This window comes from Acartia tonsa, chromosome 3 (assembly GCF_053477335.1).
Source record: "Acartia tonsa isolate MP-2025a chromosome 3, ASM5347733v1, whole genome shotgun sequence".
Taxonomy (NCBI): domain Eukaryota; kingdom Metazoa; phylum Arthropoda; class Copepoda; order Calanoida; family Acartiidae; genus Acartia; species Acartia tonsa.
In genome coordinates, this window is record NC_137262.1 from 50147495 (window position 1) to 50170503 (window position 23009).

At 37.8% G+C, this 23009-nt stretch overlaps 1 protein-coding gene across 2 annotated transcripts in view; it reads left to right on the forward strand.

Moving 5' to 3' along the window:
* The window catches only part of LOC145314503 (uncharacterized), a 45982-nt gene extending 23245 nt beyond the window's left edge, over window positions 1–22737 (forward strand). For both annotated transcript variants that reach the window (XM_080154429.1, XM_080154428.1), the window contains exons 6-9: window positions 2254–2300; window positions 6601–6694; window positions 11645–11725; window positions 21912–22737. In XM_080154429.1, the coding sequence (XP_080010555.1) occupies window positions 2254–2300; window positions 6601–6694; window positions 11645–11725; window positions 21912–22172 (483 nt within the window). In that variant the 3' untranslated portion in view covers window positions 22173–22737. The remainder of the gene's footprint in view (window positions 1–2253; window positions 2301–6600; window positions 6695–11644; window positions 11726–21911) is intronic.
* The last annotated feature ends 272 nt before the right edge of the window (window positions 22738–23009 follow it).

Consider the following 23009-nt stretch of genomic DNA (forward strand, 5'->3'; position numbering starts at 1 on the left):
GTTCACACTGCCGTAGTCTTTATTCGAACTCTGGTGTCTGCCATTTACCCTAGGCGGATACCACACATGTATGATGTATTTGTTCCTATCTAAGTTTGAGACAATTTCAAAAGTCCATCTCTTATTTTACCAAGAAGGAGAAAAACAAATCTTTTATTTTTGCATTCGCAATCAAATTTAGGTGACAAATACTCAGGGATAAGACAATGGGAGATGAATTTGTGTATGTAACCTCCCTATCATAATTGTGGTAATTAAATATAGATTTAAACAAATATCTTTATAGAAAGTAACATGATATCTTTATTTGTGTGTCTGTCTGTCGGTAGCGAATGATCTGCAAACCTTAAGATTCCCTTAACTATTTCGCCAAGAGAAATCGACCATGGAATTAAATACCCCCCCCCCCCCCCTCCTTCCAGGAATTATCCATAGAGAGCCCTAGGGGCGTAGCCACTTAAAATAAACAAAACGACATGCAATATACTTCCCGAAACTATATATTATATTATAATGATTATTTTATCTGCATTTATTTATTATTAAATGATACATGATGTAATCTGTAGCTGTATATCTGTGTGTTTGTAAGTTAGGCAGATAAAAACTTATCTTTTCTATTAGTCACCAAATTAAGAAATACCTCATTCAATAAGATGTATTTGATTGAATGGAGTTATAATACGTGGTTATATTGACAGGGAAACCTTTGTCGTCAATTTAGCTTGCTAATATGGACCTTATTTATTGGTCATTTAATCATCCAGTAGAAGGAGAGGGGATGGGGTATCGTTATTTTAGCCAGCTGGGAGTGTCTTTTTATAAAGGTACAAAAAAATCTGGTGTAACATCCAAGGTGTTATATATCGATTTTGATCATAATATAAGAAAGGGGAAATAATATTTGTCGCCAGACTATTATATTTGTATATATGTTGTTTATGAAAAGAATAATTATAGAGGGATAAATCTAACGAATATCACTTTTAAAAAGCTACATATCTGCAAATTTTACAATATCAAACTTAATAACATGGTGTTTTAATAAAATAGTTTAGCTGCTGATAGATTGTCACAAAACTGTTCCTATCTATAGATTCTTGATTTTTATTTACCATTGATCAATCCCTGTGTCCCTGATGAAAAGAATAATCATGGGCATGTTGACAGCGTGAAATAATTTATCAGCTACAAAAAGGGAATCAGATATTAGACAATAATTATAGGAGTAATCCTACAATTTTTTTATTCTTACTACTTCAAAAAGTCCTTTTTTAAAACAAATGCATTATTCGAAATTTCCATATATCCAGTATGACTTTAAAACTGATAATATCAGCTATACTGAAAAATCATGTATAGCATCGCATTACAGACAATTTTCCACAATTCTTAAAACAAAAGTAATAAAATGCAAACCAGTTTTGTTAGCCCTGGCCTTTTGGTTATAAAACATGTTTTAATCTTATATTTTTTCTTTTTTATATCCGAGGAAAGCTGTCTATAATACTAAGCCATAAACAGCTATTTTCGCCAGTCTTATCAACCCAAGACATAAATCATTTGATTGCATGGCTCTTTTCTAGAAGTTCTATCAAACATGATAATGCCTTTGGCCTTAATGAAAAAATATATAATTTTTAGTTGTCATATATAGTAACTTTTCTTCAAACTCATGGTTGGGTTTTAAAATTCTGTGAAAACAATTACCAAATAATTTACATAACATGGAAATAATCAATCTACCTATACTCTTTACAAAATAAATGTAAGATAGACTTACACTGATTTTCGTTGTTCACTGGTAATTAATTTCCATCCAATTCTTTTTGGTAAAGAATTGTTACTTTACACCAACATAAATAATCTTCAGAGGGATCCCGTAGCATTTTTTTTATCTGCAATAAAAATAAATGATTTGTTAACTAAAATGAAACTTTCAAAATTCTATTTCTCAATGTGTTAGTTTAAAGATTATTTGAAGAATTCTTTTAAGTACAACTTGTTTCTGAATATCTTTACTAGGCATGGTAATAATTGCGCCTGTTTAGATGATATGGGATTACCCTTTCTTGTATCTTTATGCCTTATATAGAAGGTGTAGGTGCCTATTTTAAAATCTTTAGTATGACCCAGTGGCAATTTAAACCAGAGTTAGTAATGTAGTTGAATTTTTCTTCAATACTACATTATTAAGATTACTCAAAATGTCGTCTTTGAATTGTGAAAAACACTTTACTCTAATCTTATTAGGTTATGTGTGGTACAGACAAATACGTTGATTTGCCCAAAACACCAATGTACGTAAGCTAACATATAGAATAGGTTCAAAATAATAGATGAATTAGTCATAGAATACTAGAGAGAAAAATAACCTTTTAACCTAAAAATAATATAATATAAGGCATTTAGATTTAATAGAATATAGTAATACAGATTATTTGCTAGCCCTAATGGACTTTTTGAATTGAACATACCTTTTTTACCTAAAGTATGTTTAATTTAATCTAGAAATCTTCATTAGAATTTGGAGAGAAAATAGAATCAAAATAATCATCAATCAAAAGACCTCATTCTCTATAGAATACTAGAAATATAGGTTAGAAAATATATCCCTCAGAAAATATATTTATTTATTAATAGTATACAAAATTTAGAGATTTAGATGAGTGTTATATAAAATAAGTATATCAAATATACTGAAATGAAAATGGGAGTTTAAGGCTTTGGCTAAAACATTGAACAAAATATAATATAGACAAGGTTTATGAATACCCATCGAGTAAGAAATGTTAACCTAATGTTGATATAAGTGTAAATATGAATTTTTTATTTAACTATAGACATTAGCAACTAAAAATTTACAAGCATAATGTATTCAGGTAAGTAATAGAATACAAGATAAGTTTAGTTTAGAAAAAAAAATGGAATTTAGATTTTATTAGGAACCAATATTTTAATAGAAAATCAGATAGATATACAAATTAATTTTATCTCCAATAGTAATTTTCTATGATTTAAAAATGTATATTTATTTTAATCACAGTATAACTATCAAATTATCTAAAAACAGAAAATAAAACAATTATGATACTGCTTTTTTTTAGTTGGCCCAACTATTAGTAATACTGTGAGTAAAGTTATTTGATGATATAGATTTATTCATCAACCTTTAGATGTTTGTTTTCATAGAATATATAACACTGTGCTTTAATACAAAATAAGTTGAGTGTAAGAAATGAACTTAAGGGTTATTATATCTAATGTACTTTATACAATTTTTTTTTAAATGATGTTTTATTTAGTATAAAAATTTAATTCTATTAGACAACTTACAAATGTTTTTAAAAGAAAATTAGCAAAGATTCCCAATCAAAAAAGTTATTTTGGACAATTTTAGAAATGATTTGTTACTAAAAAGCAATGTTGTTTAAAATTGTATGAAATAATTGAATAGAAAATTGAATTTTTTCTAATTTTGTCTTCAACTTATTTTGCATTCTAGCCCAGTGTGATTAGTTGTGTGAGCCTAGACCTAGGAAAATCCTGAGCCTATAGACCTAGCAAATTCCAGGTTCCAAGTTCCAGGTCAGAATTATTAATTCAGGTAACAAATTATTAACAGGGTCTGGGGGATGGCAACTGGAAATAAAATTCTTGTCTCTTGCCTTTGTGTAAGTTAGAATAATTACAATATGTTCTTTTAAGCATATTTATGTATTGTACAACTAATGCAATGCAATATTTTATAATGAAAGGATTTTTAAAATGGAAGAAAAGTTTTATCTCTTGATGTTGTATCCATGTCCTTGCTTCTGAAACTTACAATTCTAAGGTTCATTCATGAATATCAACTAGATGGAAAGAAAAACATTTAAGATTTAAAAAACAGTATTAAAAAAAGATTTACAACAAAAAATCAAAAAGGTTAAACAATTTATAGACCAATTTACCAATCATTGATCCTCACTTTATAACAGTAAAACATTTGAAAGAAATGTTTTACAAAGCTATTTAAACAAATCATATTTGCTTTTGTTAAAATAAGTTTAATTATGTGCAAAAATCTTGCAAAAACACATACTTTTTTGACTTTTAATTTGAATAAGATTTTTTAAAAATTATTTGACATCAATTGACATTTTTGCAAAGTTTTTTTTCCTGCTTAGAAACATAATTGTCCTTGTTAAATGATAAGATATAGATAAAACTAGGTAATGTTGGCTTAGTCGACTAGACATCAATATTGACTAAATTTACATAGACAAATACTTGATAACCAAAAGTCAAATTTGTCCTCATAAAGAGAATCATGGATGTAGTGGCATAGTACCAAGATAAAAACTAAAAATTTATAAATAATAATTTTGAATAATTGTAGGACGATAATTTTAGTCTGCCTTCTTTTAAGATAAATTATTATTTTTAACTGAAGGGAGAGTTTACGACAAAATCTTGTCTCTAGGTGGCATTCCCTTCCAGGAAAGGATAATATAAATTTGGAAAACTATCCCTAACTTACCCTTATGTCAACATTACAAATTTTCTACATATAAATTATAGAAAATTATAAGAAATTTGGCCAATAATTTTATATTAGGACAACATTAAAAGAAAATAGAAGAGAAATCTAATACCATAAATATCCTTTGTAGTGTGTGTGTGTATGTGTATGTGTGTGTTTGTGTGTGTGTGTGTGTGTATGTGAATCAAAGAGAAATTACTTTTTGCTAGATATAAATCTGGAGGTGTGCACAATAGAACTCACTCTTCTTATAGCTATAATATACACCATTCAATATTAGTGTGCCTTGACTTCCGCATAATGGATAACATGGTCATTGCCAATAATAGGGACAAGGTAAAGTACAACAGAACTGCAAATAAACTAGAGGTTGGATACATTCCTCTCCTCAAGATAATGATCAAGGACCAATATAAATCATATCCTGAAGGAAAAAACAACATTTGCACATTTTTTTTAAGCCAGATATTAGGGGTGCAGCAATTAGTATTTGGAAAAGCATACAATTTTAGAAAAAGAGTTTATACAATAAAATGACCATAATGAAACCTTTTACCAATTCTGTTTCATCTTAAAATAGAATGTGTACATTTTTATTTAATAAAGCGTTGATTTGGTGTATTTTAAAAAAATCAAAATTAGTAGAAGAATGCAAAAATATAAACAGAAAAATAAGTTTTTAAATTTAAGGTGTAAACTTTTTTAAAAAGTCATATTCTTTGTCAGACTCTAAGACTAAAGTTATACTTGGTCATGGAGTAGTTTGTAAAAATAGAAATAGATTCAATTGAAGTTAGAGTTGAATTGTGTTAGAGAAATAAATTGAGGACACACAATAATATAATGCAGATAAATTAGCCTCCCTTTCATACAGCCTAGTCTAGTTAGGTGGTGAGCAATCACTTTCACACTTTACATTTCTAATTGGTAAATGAGAAAGACAAGTTAAACTTTAGGTGTTTTTCAATGTTTCAAAGCAAAGCATAGGGTATATACTGCAGAGATGATTTGCAGTTTTGAAGATTTATTTCTGTGGAAGTGATTGTATACCAAATGATATATATTTATAGTCTAGCTCAAAGTTAGAAATTGGAGACATGGATTTGGTAACTGACAAAATGAATGTATTGCCTTTTCAAATCTCCAAATTTTTAGATAACATAGTCCTACCTCCTTAGTTAATAGAAATATAGTCATTACTGTGATTTAATGAAAAAAATGGAAATAAGATAATTTATTTAATTGTTAAAGATTTACAGAATATTCTTTATAATATAGATATAGACATAGTTGTTTAGAATAACAGAACATAGATTTGTGAACAAATTAAAAATATCGGCAGATGTTCAATTTTCAGCAGCTACAGTTTGTTTAAAAAAAACACTTTATGGCCAATAAAAGATTTGCTATGACTGTAATTTCTTTATCTTTGTGTCCCTCAGAATTGTTTAACGGCATGCAAAAATAAAACAGTGGCTACAGATGCGGCTATAGTGTCCTTATTTGTCTTTATTCTATCGTCCTATTATATAAAGTAGTACGAGTTTTTTTACTTTAGCTTTAGATTTCAAAAAATGCTGAACCGATTATGTTTTCCATTCTGTAGAAGCTTCACACGGGTCCCAGGGTGTTTTAGGCTATTTAACTATTAGGTTTAGATATTGGGATGGTTTTAGACTATTTGCTGCTTTCCCTAACCTTTCGAATATAGATACCCTAGATGCTAGGAACGCAGACGCTTCAAAAGAAGGAAAGAAAATGTATGCAAACAATTGCTTTATAAATGGAAATAAAATTTAAAATTTGGCTCTTGGGGTTGAGTATAAAATATTAAATTGCCTCTTTAGAGTTTGAATTGTCAAGTTAATGTTTACTAACATTGAATCCAGAATTTGGCTTTCAGAGTGGCACAGGGGTTGGACAATGCGTGATGAATTGATCTTTGATTAACTTCTGATATGAAAAAGCAGTCTTTAGTAAAGTAGTATTGTCATAGTCATTTCCATCACTGTTATACTTTTTTTTATCTATGATTAGACACTAAACTTTTTATAATCTATCTTATATAATTTAAGACCGCCACATTTGAAAGCGAAGAAATATAAGCAGGCCAACCATTCTTTATCTTGGGAGGAATTTCTTTTCATCATGCGCAATCTTCCAGTACAGGTATAGTCAATAAATCATTGAAACTAATTTAATTAACAAAGCTACACTATAACACCTTTATTGTTGTTTAATCTTTTCAAACATAAATGAAGGGAACTAGAATAAACTAAAGATTTGTTACTCCTATATTAACCTATTAAGTTTATTTGCTAGATTAGTAGCTTTTAATTGTATTTAGTAAGTTGCTGTATATAATTCATACAGAATAAACTTATTAGTTTTTTTTCTATGTTTTCAGTGAAAATCATCAATGTGTTTTAATATCAATTACTACTGACTCCATTATTTATTTTTGTAACATATTTTTATTGTTAGATGTAGACAAAGCGTTAGACTCTATGCATAAGTCTTTGCTTATATTAAAATGTTAATTAACTTTTATCAGTAATATATAATTTATAAATAGTACAATTGAAGTTCAAATATTATTCCATTTCAAAATTATACCTTTTGTAGTAGGTAAATACTGGAGAACAGAAAGGGCTGTAGATTAATTTAACCCTAATTGTCTATTCTATCTCTGACTATTATCAATTAATCCTCTTTCTTCTTCCAAGCCCAAAGTTTGAGAAAAGTTGAACAAAATACTTTTCACAGTTTGGTCAATCTAAAAGTTAGGAAATATAAGACGGTTAGATGCTCAAATGGATTACTGTGTATTGGAGAGGTTTTACACTAAAATGTATTGTTGTTATTAGTTTTGTTAGATATTTGTTCTAAAATAAGACTAATATTTCATATTTGTAAAAGTGGACAAATTTTTCAATTCTTGAAAATAAATTGCTTAATGTAATAAAATTATCTATTGTCCGCCTAAACAAAAATTAATCAATAGTATTGTAAAGAGTTTTTATGAAATGTATCTACTTTAATAAATTCTTACTAATAATATTTAGGTGTTTTGAAATTTTTAAAACAAAGATACAAAACGAATAAATTGATTTAGCTTTCACATTACGTAGTAATCCATTAGTATATCTTACTACAAAAGCTTTGCTTTGTTTGAAGGTTCATTTAATTTTAGAATTTTAGAGTTTCTCTGACAAAAGAAACTTTAACCTTTCTAGGAACTACACTCTAAGAAACATTAATTTTCAAATTTTAAAGTTTTAAACTAGCTTTTTTAATAGAACACTATTTGACTGAACAAAATATTTAAACCATTATAATGTTTATTTTTTTTAATTTGTTTTATGAAATCTCATGTTATTTTTTTAAAATTAGGCAATAAATGAGAATTTCCAGAAAATTGTAATAAGATTTGATTACGATTAAAACGTTTCATTTGATAAATATATTTATTGAATTTTTCACAGTGTGCCATGACTTTGAAATATTAGAAGCTTTGAAAAGTTAGTTGCAAACTCTAATATTAACAATAAAAAATTTCATCCTTTTAATATTGGGTTATGAATATGAAAATTATTGGTTAATTATTGATTCGTCATTAAAAATAAAGGATTCTACATGAATGGTTAATTTGTCAAAATTTATGTCAAAAAGATTCTCATTTAGTTTCAGAATTTATTTTAGATATAAGTGTTTTATTTTAAAGAAGCAAAATTTCCAAGCATATTTTTTGTCAATCACATAAAACAAGAACAAAAGCATACATATAATAGCTCATCATTCCCTTAACATCGGTATACAATAATATTTTGAGAGAAAAATTTACTTTTTCTTCAAATGTTTTTATAATCTTTTAAAGTTTCAGTTTAAATGAGCATGCAGGGAAATTTTAAGAATTTACTTAAGACTAAACTTGAAACTTGTGCTAAATGTTATTTGTTTGGTTTCTATATGTGTTTAAGATGAATTATATACATTAAATTTGTGTGCAGTTGTGTTTGTTTGTGTGTACAAATTTGCATGCAAATTTCGAGCTCAAACTCTTTGATATTTCCTCTAAGGTTAATGTTTTAAAATCTATTGATTCCATTCCATATGCCTATTCAATTCAAAAATTTTAATCAAAGACGATTATTCAAATTATTAGCCATTAATTTAAACTTTATTTAGAATCATAAGGAGAGATAACTTAAAGAAGGCTTGTGCCAAAGACCTAGTAGCTTCACCCTCCTCTACCTTAAAAAAAATATCTAAACCTTTTAGTATTTTCTTCTATCAAAACACAAAATTGCAATTGGAATTTATGACACAACCCAATCTTTCCCGATTTTGTATAATTTTTTAGGAACACGACTCAAGTGACGTCATATTTTTCTTTCCCGATAAAGGGAAGGGGGGAAGAAAATCTCTTCAAAAGAGATGGGGAAAACCCCCCTTTTCTCCCATCTCTTTTTTTCTTCCCCCCTTCCTTTTTTCGGGAAAGAAAAATATGACGTCACTGGAGTCGTGTTCCTCAAAAAATTATACAAAATCGGGAAAGATTGGGTTGTGTCGGAATTTATGTTCGTTTAACCTTAGCAAAGTGTTTGATCTGTAGGATATATTTATGCAACTATGTTCTACCTGGCAGATTATGCAGGTATACTCCATGAATACAGGGATATATTTGTGTAACTATATAATACCTGGCAGATTATGCAGGTATTCTCCAGGGATACAGGGATATATTTGTGTAACTATGTTCTACCTGGCAGATTATGCAGGTATTCTCCAGAGATACAGCCTTACAGGGATATATTTGTGTAACTTTGTTCTACCTGGCAGATTATGCTGGTATCCTCCAGGGATATAGGGATAAATTTGTGTAACTTTATTCTACCTGTCAGATTATACAGGTATTCACATGGGATACAGTGATTCAGTGAACTATATTATTGGGAGTTTTGGAGCTTTACTAATGTACAATTAACAAAGGGACATTTTCATCAAATACCAACAAACTAACCAGCATTTTTATCGTGTGTTTATTAGTCATTATAATTATACCTATATCCCTGACATATCCTGGATGTTGCCATTGCCAGGCAGATGCCAGATTAAGGTCTAGAAACAAACATCTGTGAAATAAGGAATTAAGATTTTTGAGTTGAAAGGTATATTAAATTATCATCTTTAATCTGTATTATAAAGTAGCTTAAGATCTTAATAACCGTTGAACCGTTTGGCTCTACTCTTTAGGGAATATAGCTAATGGTCCTGCGGTGGTTTTAAGCTATATTTAGAGGGTTGTACACCCTAAGCCCCTCTCCAAAAAAAAGGAAAAATGAATGCCAAAATGTTCTTAAAGAGTTGTGACCTTTAAAAAAACATATCTTTATGCTTCCTGAAATAAATCAAACATTGAAACTCAATTTTGTTCAAAAATCTTTATTCCTTACTGTGCACACTACAAACACAACATTGGCCCTGGAATCTATAAATAGGAAATAACAACATGCAAAGGAAACTTATAGGAGTATAAATATTTATTTTAACCTCATCTTAGGGCTAAATTATAAGCAACTAAAGCAGATGTTAAAGAATGATCATGTGTGGGATGAAATTAATTATATTTATTTTTAGGTTCATAACCATGAATGAAAGAGATAAATATTAGGATCTACTGCAGTTCACGGTAAAATATTGCTGGTAACGAATATTGCCAAAAATCTATAAATTTTAAAGGCTGCTAGCTGTCAAATGGCTGAACGTACAGATCATACCCGCACACCATTTTAAGCGGTATAAGAAGGCCTGCAAATAATCTGGAATAGTCAAGATCCAATGATGCACAGGGAAAGCTTCACTGAAGAAAAAAGGCGTAAAATAGGCTTTTTTCGCGCATTTCTCTGCACTGCGATATAGTTATGCATTATTGATTTATGGCTATTCCAGATTATTTGTAAGCCTTCTTATGCTGCTTAAAACAGTGGGCGGGCATGATCTGTACGTTCAGCCGTTTGGCAGCTAGCAGCCTTTAAAATTTATAGATTTTTGGCAATATTCGTTACCAGCAATATTTTACCGTGAACTGCAGTAGATCCAAATATTATTTAGACAAGTTATATAGTTTTTAGTACAAGTAAATGAAATGAAAAAACTTAGCTTTGTTGAGGACAATAATGAATAAATACAAGTATTTCACCAAACTTTTCTAAAACATCAAAAAATATTATTATTGTGACCAAACATATTAATTTTTAGGTGCATGATAATGAAATCACATAGATGTGTGTTATACCAGATTGAGACATTAACAGACATATAATTTACCAAACTTTTCTTTCTGTAAAAAATAATCATTATTGAAACAAAAATTACTGTTTTTAGGTGCCAGCAAATGATATCTATGTTGTAGATTTTTATTATAGCAGACTGTGACAATATATTGGACATACATTTTACTTCACAATCAAATAATACCATTATTGTTTTTAAAAGCGAAGCTTTTCCATAATTAGGGTCGGTCCGTCCGTTCGTCTGAGATAGATAGCGTTTATTCGTTAATTTAGGCATGTTAGAATTGTCCTATAGATTTCAAAATTTGCATGATGATCCCTGTAGTAGTTAGGTACGATTTAGAAAGCGTAGCAACTTTATAATCATTACCAGAATGTCCGTACGTCCATTTTAAACATGTTGATTTTTCTACTTTTTTAAAAACAAATTTTTATGTGATTTAATTATCCGTTTGATCTGATTTTTGGTATATTGATTCCTGGGACAACAAAGAAAAATATTATAAGCAAAGCAACTCTATAATCAAGTACTAAAAATGTAAGTATGTCCATAAACATTATCCTGTATTAAGCAGTTTTTCAACAAATTTATTTACAATTTTGCTTCGACTCGTATACTTTTATATTCTGATTATTCAGTTCAGACACTATACAAGTGTTAATGTCCGTTTGTCCTACCATTTCAGTGCTTCGCTTTTATGGATGATGTCACTCTGTTAAGTTTCATGTGGATGATATAGCATATTAAGTCATTAATAGACGTATTCTAAACTTTTCTACCAATAAAAAATGATCATTATTGACACGAAATTCATTGTTTTAGGTGCATGAGAATGAGATCAAGGAGATGTTTGCTGTTGCCGACCATGATAATGATGGATTTATTGGATATCCAGAGTTTATGGTAAATACATATTTTTAGTAGCACAGCAACTCTATATTTCATATTGTTTGTCTGTCCGTCAGTCCGTCTGTAAAGCTCTGGCAAAAATTTGATTTTCATATATGCTAATTAAGATGGACTATATTGTTTGTGTAAACCTTAACTTTAACTAAAGGATATCAAGCAAACAATGATACAACGTACTTGGTCAGTTAGTCTTTCGGCCATTTTAGAAGATATTTACAAAAATATTAATCTTTTTAAAAAACTTCGTGATTTTCGATTACCAATTATTACATCTCTTTTTTATGACCACTTAACATCTGCTCAATAACTCATATTCTTCGTTTGTCTATCAATGATATTTTTTGCTTAACTAATTATGGATGTTGTTACCATTGTTTTTATTCAACTCAATGTATCCAAAGACCTGCAAAAAAGTATTATGCTTTAATATCTATTCAAGTTGAAAATGATGATTATGAACATTAAATAGGTCGTAGGATAATATGATAAATACATTTTTGGTCTATATTACCAATCCCCACCCCCTTACATTCTATTTGGACTTTTGTATCCAAACTATAAAATATATATACCCTGCAAAACATAAATAAACATATATTTTCTCATATCCTTTAATCATTTATTTTGGCAATCACTGATTACTTTTTTTTTGCAATATGATAATGTGATTAATAGTCTTGGCAGAATTATCATGTTTTTATAATACAATATTCGTCTTTTATATGTTTTTTTTTCTTCTGGAAAATACAAATACGTAGGCAAATAAGAAAACAAAGCATTAGAGTTTGATAAATATTTAAATATTTCTTATAAACAACTATACCCAAAAAGCTATATATTTCCTGTTTGTACATAACATGAAGAATACCTTTAACATAAACAAAAAACGATTTATTCACATTTAAATATCTTTTTTTATTCATGGTCCAATCCTTAAAAATGCTAGACCGATATGGTTCTCCTTTACATCGAAGTATCTTATTTGGCTAAGAAAGTTAGTTTTAAACTCTCCCAATAGAAAATCTGGTAAAAAAAGTCACCCCCACAAAAAAAAATAGGTCGCTAAAATAGTTTACCTTTGGTCAGGGATCTTATTTTCCATAAATTTGTATACAACCTCAATAACGATAAACAAAATTACCCCTTTTGTAGATTATTTGTGAAAAATAGTAGACAATAAAGGTTTCAATTATTCAATCATTATTTAATAAAAGTCCCAAATGTTTTCATGCCAACGAATGAGAGATTATGATTGGGGACCAGTAAAGTTTACAATCCTCTCCCTCATTGCTTAATATTACCAATGTATATTTTCCACTCTAATGCTCAATATACGTTGCTCAAACCTTGTCCTTGGTATTATCTGTTTGTTTATGTCTTACACAAATATGAATAATATTTACATTAAGGTTTCATAAATATATCATTTTTCATTTGGCTTAAGGGAAAAAAAGGATTACAACATCCATACCCAGCGAAGTCAGTTGATAAGTGGTCATAAATTAAGAATATATTTATATAAAAAAAACGTAAACCTTTTGTGGTAATACGACAACCAGACGGACAGGCAGTTTACAGAATTGCTACGCTGTGACTTATCATAACAAACCCTCTGCACTAATCTTATTATATCACCATTCATCTCATGACCGATGTTGACCCCGCTATCCAGCGGTCAAACTGGCCTGCCTAAATGTGGGGAGGGGCTCAAACACGCAGCTATCACGCGCCCCTCACGCGATTATACAACCGGGAGGCGCTGCCTCCCCTTTTACCACAGCTGCCCCCACAGCCTGTCTACCGCCGGGAGCTAAGCCCTTGCGTCCCACACCCCCTTCAAACCTAACCATTGTTATAATCTGTTGTATATATATAGTAAACATTCATTGTAAATATTATTCAGTTAAATATATAATTTCTGTATGACTAAATCCTGCTAGTTTGTTTTGGTAGAATAATTCAAGGCTAAGGCTCGTTGGACTCGAACTCGCAACCCTGTGAGCTGAAACGTTCGGCTTACCACATCTTGGTGTCAGCGTGTTTCAATCGAGCCTTACAGAAATTAGCCTATTCTACCTCTGATTGGACCCTTTGGCAAGTAAGGGGACAATCAGCCGCCAACTGAGAAGCCAACTGACCCGTGAGACGGCCTTTTTAGGTCGAATTTCCATCATTTTGAACGCAATATGTGGGCCTTTGGCCTACGGCAAGCAGATTTAGCCTGCTAAAAGCGCCAGTTAAGACGCTTTTTCCGTGCCGTGTAGGATAATTTAGCTCAAACAGCTACAGAACTGAGTCTAAATTGGCAAGTGTAGCTAAGACAAGCCCCAGGACACCCAGGCCAAATCTACGAGACAGACAGCTGGGTGCTGGTCTCCTTGAGAAGGCAATGTGTGGCTGCGAAGCTTCAGCACACAAGTAAGGCCTACCACTGCGACGGAAAGCAGAATTTGAGCCACAGGCACGGCAGGACGGGACATTCCCTGCCGCTGCCTTCCAGGATTCGAACCCGAGGCGCTGTAGGACGGGCCATTCCCTGCCGCCATCTTTCGGGATTCGAACCAGCGGCGCTGTAGGACGGGACATTCCCTGCCGCCGTCACCCCTCTGAACCTTGCAGGACGGACATTCCCTGCTGCCAGTGCTTCCAGAATCACACCTAGAGCTCCTAGTGATAACAACACATAAGTGTGTATAAATGTCAACCAAGTGATAAAAAGAAATATAAAATTGTTGACCCAGTGATAATTGAAAAGCTCTAGTGATTCGAAGCTACAGTCTAAGCCACCATGGTAAGCGATAACACCATAGCTGCGGTTCGGCCACCACCGAAGTTTCTGCCAACCCCAGCCGAACGGGAGGCCCCCTTGTCTCAAGGGCAGGACCTCCACTTCCCCTGCCATATCAGGGTGAGGTTTCCCACTCCTGACCCTGCCCAGCATGTACAGGTTGATGCCATGGTCGATTCTGGCAACCGTGTACCAGGGTCTGCTGTAATTTCTGAACACCTCATGCACGCAATGGGCGTGCAACGCATGTTGATTCCAGACAACACCCAAATCCTGACTGCTAACGAGGAAGGCCAGCCCCTCCAGGTAATAGGAAAATTGAAAGAATTATATATGGCAGTCTCACACACCCTTATACTCCATCTGTACCACGTGACTGTGGTACGGAATCTCTCACACCCTCTGAACCTAGGAGGGTATTTTCTCAAGGAGTTCGGAACTAGGCTCTGTTTCGACATGCAACCCCCTTGCTTGTGGGTGCGTGGGGAGTTCATCCCACTCCGTGGCGTCCCCATCGACCGGGAGACAGCCGAGAGAGAGTTGAGTTACGAGGGGCTGCTGCCAGGCCCACTGCCAGAGCAGCCGCGTGTGGTCGAGAAAGGCACGCACTGGGTGGACACTGCACTCAACGCCCATAGGGGGACCAACCTGCTAGCCATGGGGTTGCCCCCAGTGCCCAAGGTGCCGCTGGAGAACCTGCCAACAATGTTCCCTGAGATTGCCAGCCCTCCAGAACCAATCTTCTCCGCCGACACCTTCATCAACGGCCAGCCGTGTCCACCTGGCCCCCTCTACCTGGGACCCCCAGCCATTCAGCCAGCCAAGTCCGAGTCCAGACCCGTCAAGTCGCGGTCTGATGCACCCGGAGCCACACTCAACTCCCAGGAATCAGCCTCTCCCGGCGCCGTGCCCGTCAAGTCGTGGCCGGCCGCCTCCGGAGCCACGCATGGCTCCGCTGCCTCAGCCTCTCCTAGCGCCGAGCCCGTCAAGTCGCGGCCGGACGCCCACGGAGCCCAGGCTGGTCCCAGCGCCCCGGCCTCTCCCAGCACCGAGCCCGTCAAATCATGGCCGGACGCCCTCGGAGCCACACCTGGCTCCGACACGTCAGCCCCTCCCGAGGCCGAGCCCGTCAAGTCGCGGCCGGTGGGTCCCGGAGCCAAAGCTGACCCCACACCAGCCAATTAGGCTAAGCGCTGTCACTCCAACTGACGGCCAGCCACCCCAACTCCGCACGGCCAAGCGGGTGGTCTTGCCTGGCCGCGGTGTCATGGCTGTCCCTGTTGAATTAGTAGGACACCGTACCAAGGATGCCATCCAACTAGCTGCCCCAGAACAGAGGTTTGGGGAGGATCTTGTCATCCCAGAAGGCCTGTATGCCCACAGGCCTGGCTCCGCCAGTGTGTTTCGAGTGCTGGTGGTAAATGAAGGGGAGACGCCCCTCCTGCTGGACGCTGGCCTCCCAGTGGCTGGGGAGCTAGTCAAGCCTGACATTTTAGAGGTTTCTGATAAGCCTCCCCCTCGTCTCCACTCGTTCCAAGAGCCTGTTGAGCCCCCAGATATGCAGGAGCTGTGGGAGGCCCTTGAGATGGAAGACAACGAGTTCCTGCGCAAGGACTCCTTGCTCAAAAAGGAGGTTTGGACCCTGTTATCAGAATACAGGGACGTCTTCTCCAACTCTACCCCCGGCTGCACGGACGTAGTAGAGCTGCAGCTGCGCCTCAAACCTGGGACCCAGCCGATCCGCCAGAGATTTAGGGATCTGAACCCGCGGCAGGAGGCTGAGCTGGAGAAACAACTGGACACCTGGCTACAAGAGGGAGTCATAGAGCCTTCAGACTCCGCCTGGAGCAGCCCCCTGGTGCCCATCAAGAAGAAGGACGGGAGCACCCGCTGGGCCGTCGACTACAGAGCCCTCAACAAGTGCCTGGAACTGGATAGCTACCCTTTGCCCAGGATCCAGCAGTTGGTAGAACGAGCTGGAGGACACCGCGTCTACAGTGCCCTAGACGCGGTGGCCGCGTACTACACCATCCGTGTGTCTGAGGACAGCCGGCCCTGCACCGCCTTCACCACCCCCAGGGGCTTGTATCAATGGAAAAGGATGCCCTTTGGCCTTGCTACGGCACCGTCTGTCTACTCCAGATTTATTGCAGGGGTCCTAAATCCACTAGGCACAGCCAACCTCCAGTCATATCTTGACGACGTCCTGACCTTCCACCAGGATACCTGTGCCCACCTGGCTAGGCTCCGGGAAGTCTTGGAAGCCCACCGCAGGGGAGGAATCCGCCTCAAGCCAGCTAAGACCAAGCTGTTTCGAGCCAAGGTGGATTATCTGGGCCACACCCTCAGCCGTGAGGGGATAGCCATGCAAGAGGATTATATTGACCGTATCCTGGACTGGCCGGCCCCCAGCACCCCCAAGGATTTGCTGGCGCTCCTGGGGTTCTTTGGATACTACCGCCTGTTCATCCCAGAGTATGCCGACCTCACCTACGAGATGAATCGGCAGAAGACGGCCAAGACCCTAGCCTGGACGCCTGAGATGGAAGCCCAGCTGCTACAGCTCAAGGACAAGTTCCGCCAAGCCCCCATCCGAGCGCCGCCCAGGTTTGACTTGCCGGCGGTATTCCAGCTCACCACAGACTTCAGCAGCCGCGCCATCTCTGCCATTCTGAGTCAATGCCAGGACAGCAAGGAGAGGCTGATTGCCGCCGTGGGGCGCAAGACAACCGACCCCGAGACTCGCTACCCGTCCTGGAAGGGAGAGATGGCCGCCATTATGTATGGAATCCGGAAATTTCACGGCATCTTGTCCTACCGCAGCTTCCAGATCAACACTGATTCCTCAGCCTTGCTACAGATGAAGTCGCTGAACACATCCACAGGGATGGTGGCCCGCTGGCAGAAGGAGCTACCGGCCCTAGATTTCACTGTCTGCCACCGTCCTGGCACCCAGAACACCAACGCCGACGCCCTCAGCCGCCGGGAGGACGCCAACATGCCAACAGCTACCGCCGAAGAATTAGCAGAGCAGGCTGAGTACATCCACCTTTGCCAGCTAGGGGAGTCCGCAGCTAGCCGGCCCCCTGCCGCACGACTGGACCTGGCTAGAGTATTAGAAGCCCAGACACAGGACCCTCTCCTGCTCCGTGTCCGCCAGTGGGTGGCTGATGGCAGAGCCCCAACTAAGGCTGAGCTGCGCGGCAAGGAACGAGACGAGCAGCAGTACGCCAGCCACTTCACAGCCCTGGGACTTGACGAGCATGGCTGCCTCACCACCACTGACCAGACCCTGACAGGGGAAAGAACAAGATACCTGCTGCCTTCGGCCCTCGAGCAGGACGCGTTCTTTTTAGCCCATGGGACCCCCATGGCCGGGCACTTTGGAATGGACGCTACTATCGCCCGCGTCGCCATGCATTTCTGGTGGCCCAACCTGTCCCGTGACGTCCGCCTGATGGTTCAGACTTGTCCTGAGTGTGTCCAGAAGGTTACCAAGGAAAGGCTGAAGCTAGGAATACATGTGCCCTCCCGCCAGGGGTATCCACAGCAAGTCCTGTTTATTGACCTGGTGGGGCCGCTGCCAGAGACCCCAGCTGGAAACCGCTATATCCTCACCTGTCAAGACGGGTTCAGCCGGTTTGTCAGCCTCTACGCCATCCCCAACAAGTGCACCCTCACGGTGGCTGAAGCCCTGCTGCACCGCCACCTGGCCACGTTCGGATGCCCCCTGAAGATCCACTCCGACAACGGGATGGAGTTCACCGGCCAGGTATTCAAGGAGCTGGCCTCCAAGCTTGAGATTGGCCTGACACATCCACCACCCTACAACCCGCAGTCCAACCGAGTGGAAAGGTTCCATCGGACGCTCAACACAGGCATGCGTCTGTTCCTAGACAGAGACGACAACAACTGGGAGCCACACTTGCCTGCCATTGCCTTCGCCTACAACACCAAGGCCTGCAGATCCACCGGCGTGACCCCGTTCCTGGCCTACTTTGGGAGAGAGGCCAAACTTCCGGTGGACATGGTGCTCCGGCTGCCAGACACAGAATATGCCTCGGTTCCAGCCAACGTCCAAGCTCTCCTGCAACGCTACCATGCAGTGTATGACGCCATCCAGCAGCGAGAGGAGGGAACCATCCGGAGGAGCGCGGCAGCCTACGAAGGCACGGCCAAGTACGAGGTTGGAGACTTGGTCTGGTACCTGGCCCCCCGCCTGGTGCCAGGGAAGGCAGCCAAGATTACCAAGAGATGGACTGGCCCCTGGAAGGTAGTGCGGCAAGCTACAGACGTCCATTATGTCATCAAACCTGCCTCTCCAACCGCCAGGATCTCGGAAGTCACCGCGCATGTAGGCCGACTGCGCAAATACACTGGAGATGTAACTGCCCACCAGATTCCAACAGACATACAAGGCGACCTGGACGGCGACGAGGATGCCACCGAGCTGCCGGTCAGAGCTGCGGCGCCACCAGCTGGTAACCCAGGACAGTTCCCAGTGTACCAGCCAGCCGCAGCCGCCCCACAGCCTAGCGGCCAGGATCGTGACCCAGTAGAAGAGAACCTGCAGGATCAACCCAACGAACCACCGCCGCCGCCGCCAGCTCCAGAGCCACCCAGAGATGCCATCTGGAATCCTGATACGGACATGGAGAACCTGCCGGCCAGCAGCGAGCCTGTAGGAGGAGAAGCGGCCACTGCAATGGAAGAGACAGCCCCAGAGGACGAAGCTGAAGCGATGTGCCCCCTGTTGATGACAGCCATCCCCATCCGGGTAGGAGCTAGGAGGCCAAGCAACCTGGATCAAGCAGGCGCCCCCATGGAACTTTATGCGCCTTCCTCCATCGTCATTCCCCCCTTGGGAACCACCAGAGTTAGCCTAGGCCTCCGTGTCCAGCTACCCGCTGAGGCAGAGTTAGTCCTGCAGACGAGGCAAAATTTCCAGCGACGGGGCTTGGCCGTCGCCAACCCACGGCTGGAAGCCAACCAGGAGTTGACAATGCTGATATCCAACCACAGCCAGACAGAGCAGCGAGTGTCCCGCGGAGCCTGTGTAGCCCGAGCTGTCCTCCACCGAGCTGTGCCCCAGGAAGAGCCTGTCCTGCGCAGACATAGGTTGTCGTATCCCCAGGTTCAAGGCCTGGTGGCTCGAGAGCCCCGCAACCCTTGAAGGGGAGGTTGTGGTTATACGACAACCAGACGGACAGGCAGTTTACAGAATTGCTACGCTGTGACTTATCATAACAAACCCTCTGCACTAATCTTATTATATCACCATTCATCTCATGACCGATGTTGACCCCGCTATCCAGCGGTCAAACTGGCCTGCCTAAATGTGGGGAGGGGCTCAAACACGCAGCTATCACGCGCCCCTCACGCGATTATACAACCGGGAGGCGCTGCCTCCCCTTTTACCACAGCTGCCCCCACAGCCTGTCTACCGCCGGGAGCTAAGCCCTTGCGTCCCACACCCCCTTCAAACCTAACCATTGTTATAATCTGTTGTATATATATAGTAAACATTCATTGTAAATATTATTCAGTTAAATATATAATTTCTGTATGACTAAATCCTGCTAGTTTGTTTTGGTAGAATAATTCAAGGCTAAGGCTCGTTGGACTCGAACTCGCAACCCTGTGAGCTGAAACGTTCGGCTTACCACACTTTAACATATGTTAGATATATGTTTACAAAAAACGGAAGTGTATCTTAAATAGTTTTTGATCCCGCTAATTGCTCCACCGACATGGTTCTCCATTACAATGAAACTTCGTTAAGGTCGTGGAGATGTTTGAAACTGTTTTAGGGACATTTTCATCCTACCAAGAGAAATCAACCCAGAAAAAATCTCGCCACCACCCTCTTACCCTTAAGTGCCCCTAGAAAACTCTAGGGTCGTAAGCGCTAGTGTTTGTATGTAGTACTTTACATTGTTTTTCTTCCTACCTTTTTGGTACATTGATGGTTAGTTTTGAGAAAGAAGAAAACGAATGCTCTTTTGTGGTTCGGAATAAAGGATCAAGTTCATTTAGTGGAATCAAGACTGAAGTAAAAAAAAACAGAGTTAGTAGCTTTGGAGAAAACTTTTCTCAGTCCAAAACAAAATCCTCAACCCCCCTTACTTGTAAATAATTTGAAAATTAGGAGACGTGGTAGTTTGCGTTTTACTAATTAGATTCATGAAATGAATTTGCCATCTCATGAAAAGTAAAATGTCAAAAATGTTACACGTATTGGGGGGGGGGGGGCGGGGGGTACTATGAAAGTTGAATTGTTCTAAAATCACCTCCCCCCACTCCCTCCAATATTTACCAGTTTTAATGCGATTAATATACCTAAGAAAAATAGTTCATTGTTCATCCGTTTATCCCTGATAATGATGAAAGCTCAGCAATGCAACAAAACTTGGAGAAATTGTTGCTAGGCAAGGATCAAGAATGGATGCTGTGAGTATTGGTGCAAAAAATATGACGTAACAAAAAAAATTAGCCAATGAGAGGCCGTTATTGACCAGTGGTAAAATTTATAGTGGCCTCTCATTGGCTAATTTTTTTTGTTACGTCATATTTTTTGCACCAATACTCACAGCATCTCAAGAATGGTGAAATATAGCGCGGCAATAACAGGCCCACAGTATTATCAATTATTAAAGAAATTTTTGGTAGGTTTTGTAAACAGACCACTAAATTTTATATTTTTTGTAGATATCGTGTTTAATCTTAAATTTAAAAAAAAAAAACTATTTCATTAGAGGTGTTACTCGTCAAGAGATTTGGTTCTTAACGTAGTTAATTGATTTAAACCATGTGAAGATTGCACATTCTCATTGTGTACCTCCCTTATCCCTGGTTGCTAGGAGAACCATTCACCACAAATAATATTTTAAACTTTGATGAGTTGGAAATTTCATTATTCATTTTCAATAGGTGGTGCACATCACAGTGAAGATTAAAATTCAATTTTGATGTAAAATCAAGGAAGGAAGGGGTCATTGTACTGTAAATTGCACTGATACACAAAGTTTTATAATTACATTTTCTTTTTCTATAACTTTGGGTACTGAAATTGATTTTTGATTATTTTGTTACATACTAAAAGTATCATCGTTTTACTAATTATGGGGGCGAAGATAATCTAATCGTGAATTTCTAATTTAGGAATCAAAAGTGATAAGAAACGATAGATTGGTCCATCTATAGAATTATTGGGTGAAAAGTTTTGACAATGCAATTTTTGAATTAACCAATTAAAACACACATAGAGTTTTTAAACTAACGAATAAGATAACATGGTTATTAAACTTTGGGTACCAGTTCCATTGTCCCCCCCCCCCTCCCTGTTATATTTTTAGATAATGCAAAATTAATCTTACAAAAATCTTTTTTAAGATAATGTTAAATCCGCCGAACCAGACCAACTTTGTGCAGAAGACCAACCCTATCAAACAAATGGCCGTCAAGATCCAGCAAAAAGTTCAGCCTAACACGGCGGACAACGTTCCCCCTCCGCCCCACCTGGACCCCGCCATTTCAACGTCCGCGGACACGAAAGTTTTGCCGGCCCCGGTAGCGGTCAGCGGCGAGAAGGATAAGCAGACGACTGTGGTTGTTAGTAATGAGACGGCAATCAAAACTGTGCTCAAGAAATAATTCAATCAAAATCTGTTTAATGTTTAGCTCAATACTTCCTTAATACTTCCTGAGGATAAATTATTCATTTTTTAACTCTATTTCAAATAACTAATAAATATAAATAAATAATTGAAAATCAATTTCAAATATTATTAAAATATATTTAGGGAGTAAAATCAAACAAAAACTTTCGGGGTCTTACGGTGGATTTTTCTTAGTTATATATTTCAACCAAAATTTAATTTATTCTGCCATCTATAATATAAAGAATTAAACATAATATACAATAAGTTATTTCTTTTAAGTTTTAAAAAAACTTTTTCAATACCAAATAAAACTTTAAAATGGCAGAAATAATCTTTTTAAAATGTCACCAATCTAAGAAGAATTCCATAATACCCATTCTCATACATTTTAAAATCATTCTAATCAAAGAAACTTGCATTTTGCTCAAATTTTTATTCTATGAATTTTTAAAAATTATTAAATAATGTGATGTATAGAAATAGAATATTACTGTAATGTCCAAATTGTATTATATTACAAATATTTAATCAAACTGCCTTCCAAATAAAAACAATTAACATAGTTGTAGTTTTTAACATCAAAGTAAAAGAATAGAGGGGCACGAGCTATATGTATCTTTACCCATGGGTTGGGGACCCTGTGCCGACCTTCAATTGGGTTTTTGAATATCAGCCAATAGCGTCGGAAGTATAAATGTATCCAAATCGTTACAAAAAAGTAGAAACTAATTTGCTAGCAGACGAAAAGGTCCCACCACTTTGGCCAGGTAGTTGTTTTAAATAGCTACACATCTTCAATAAAAAAATTACTTCCTTTGAGTTTATTTAA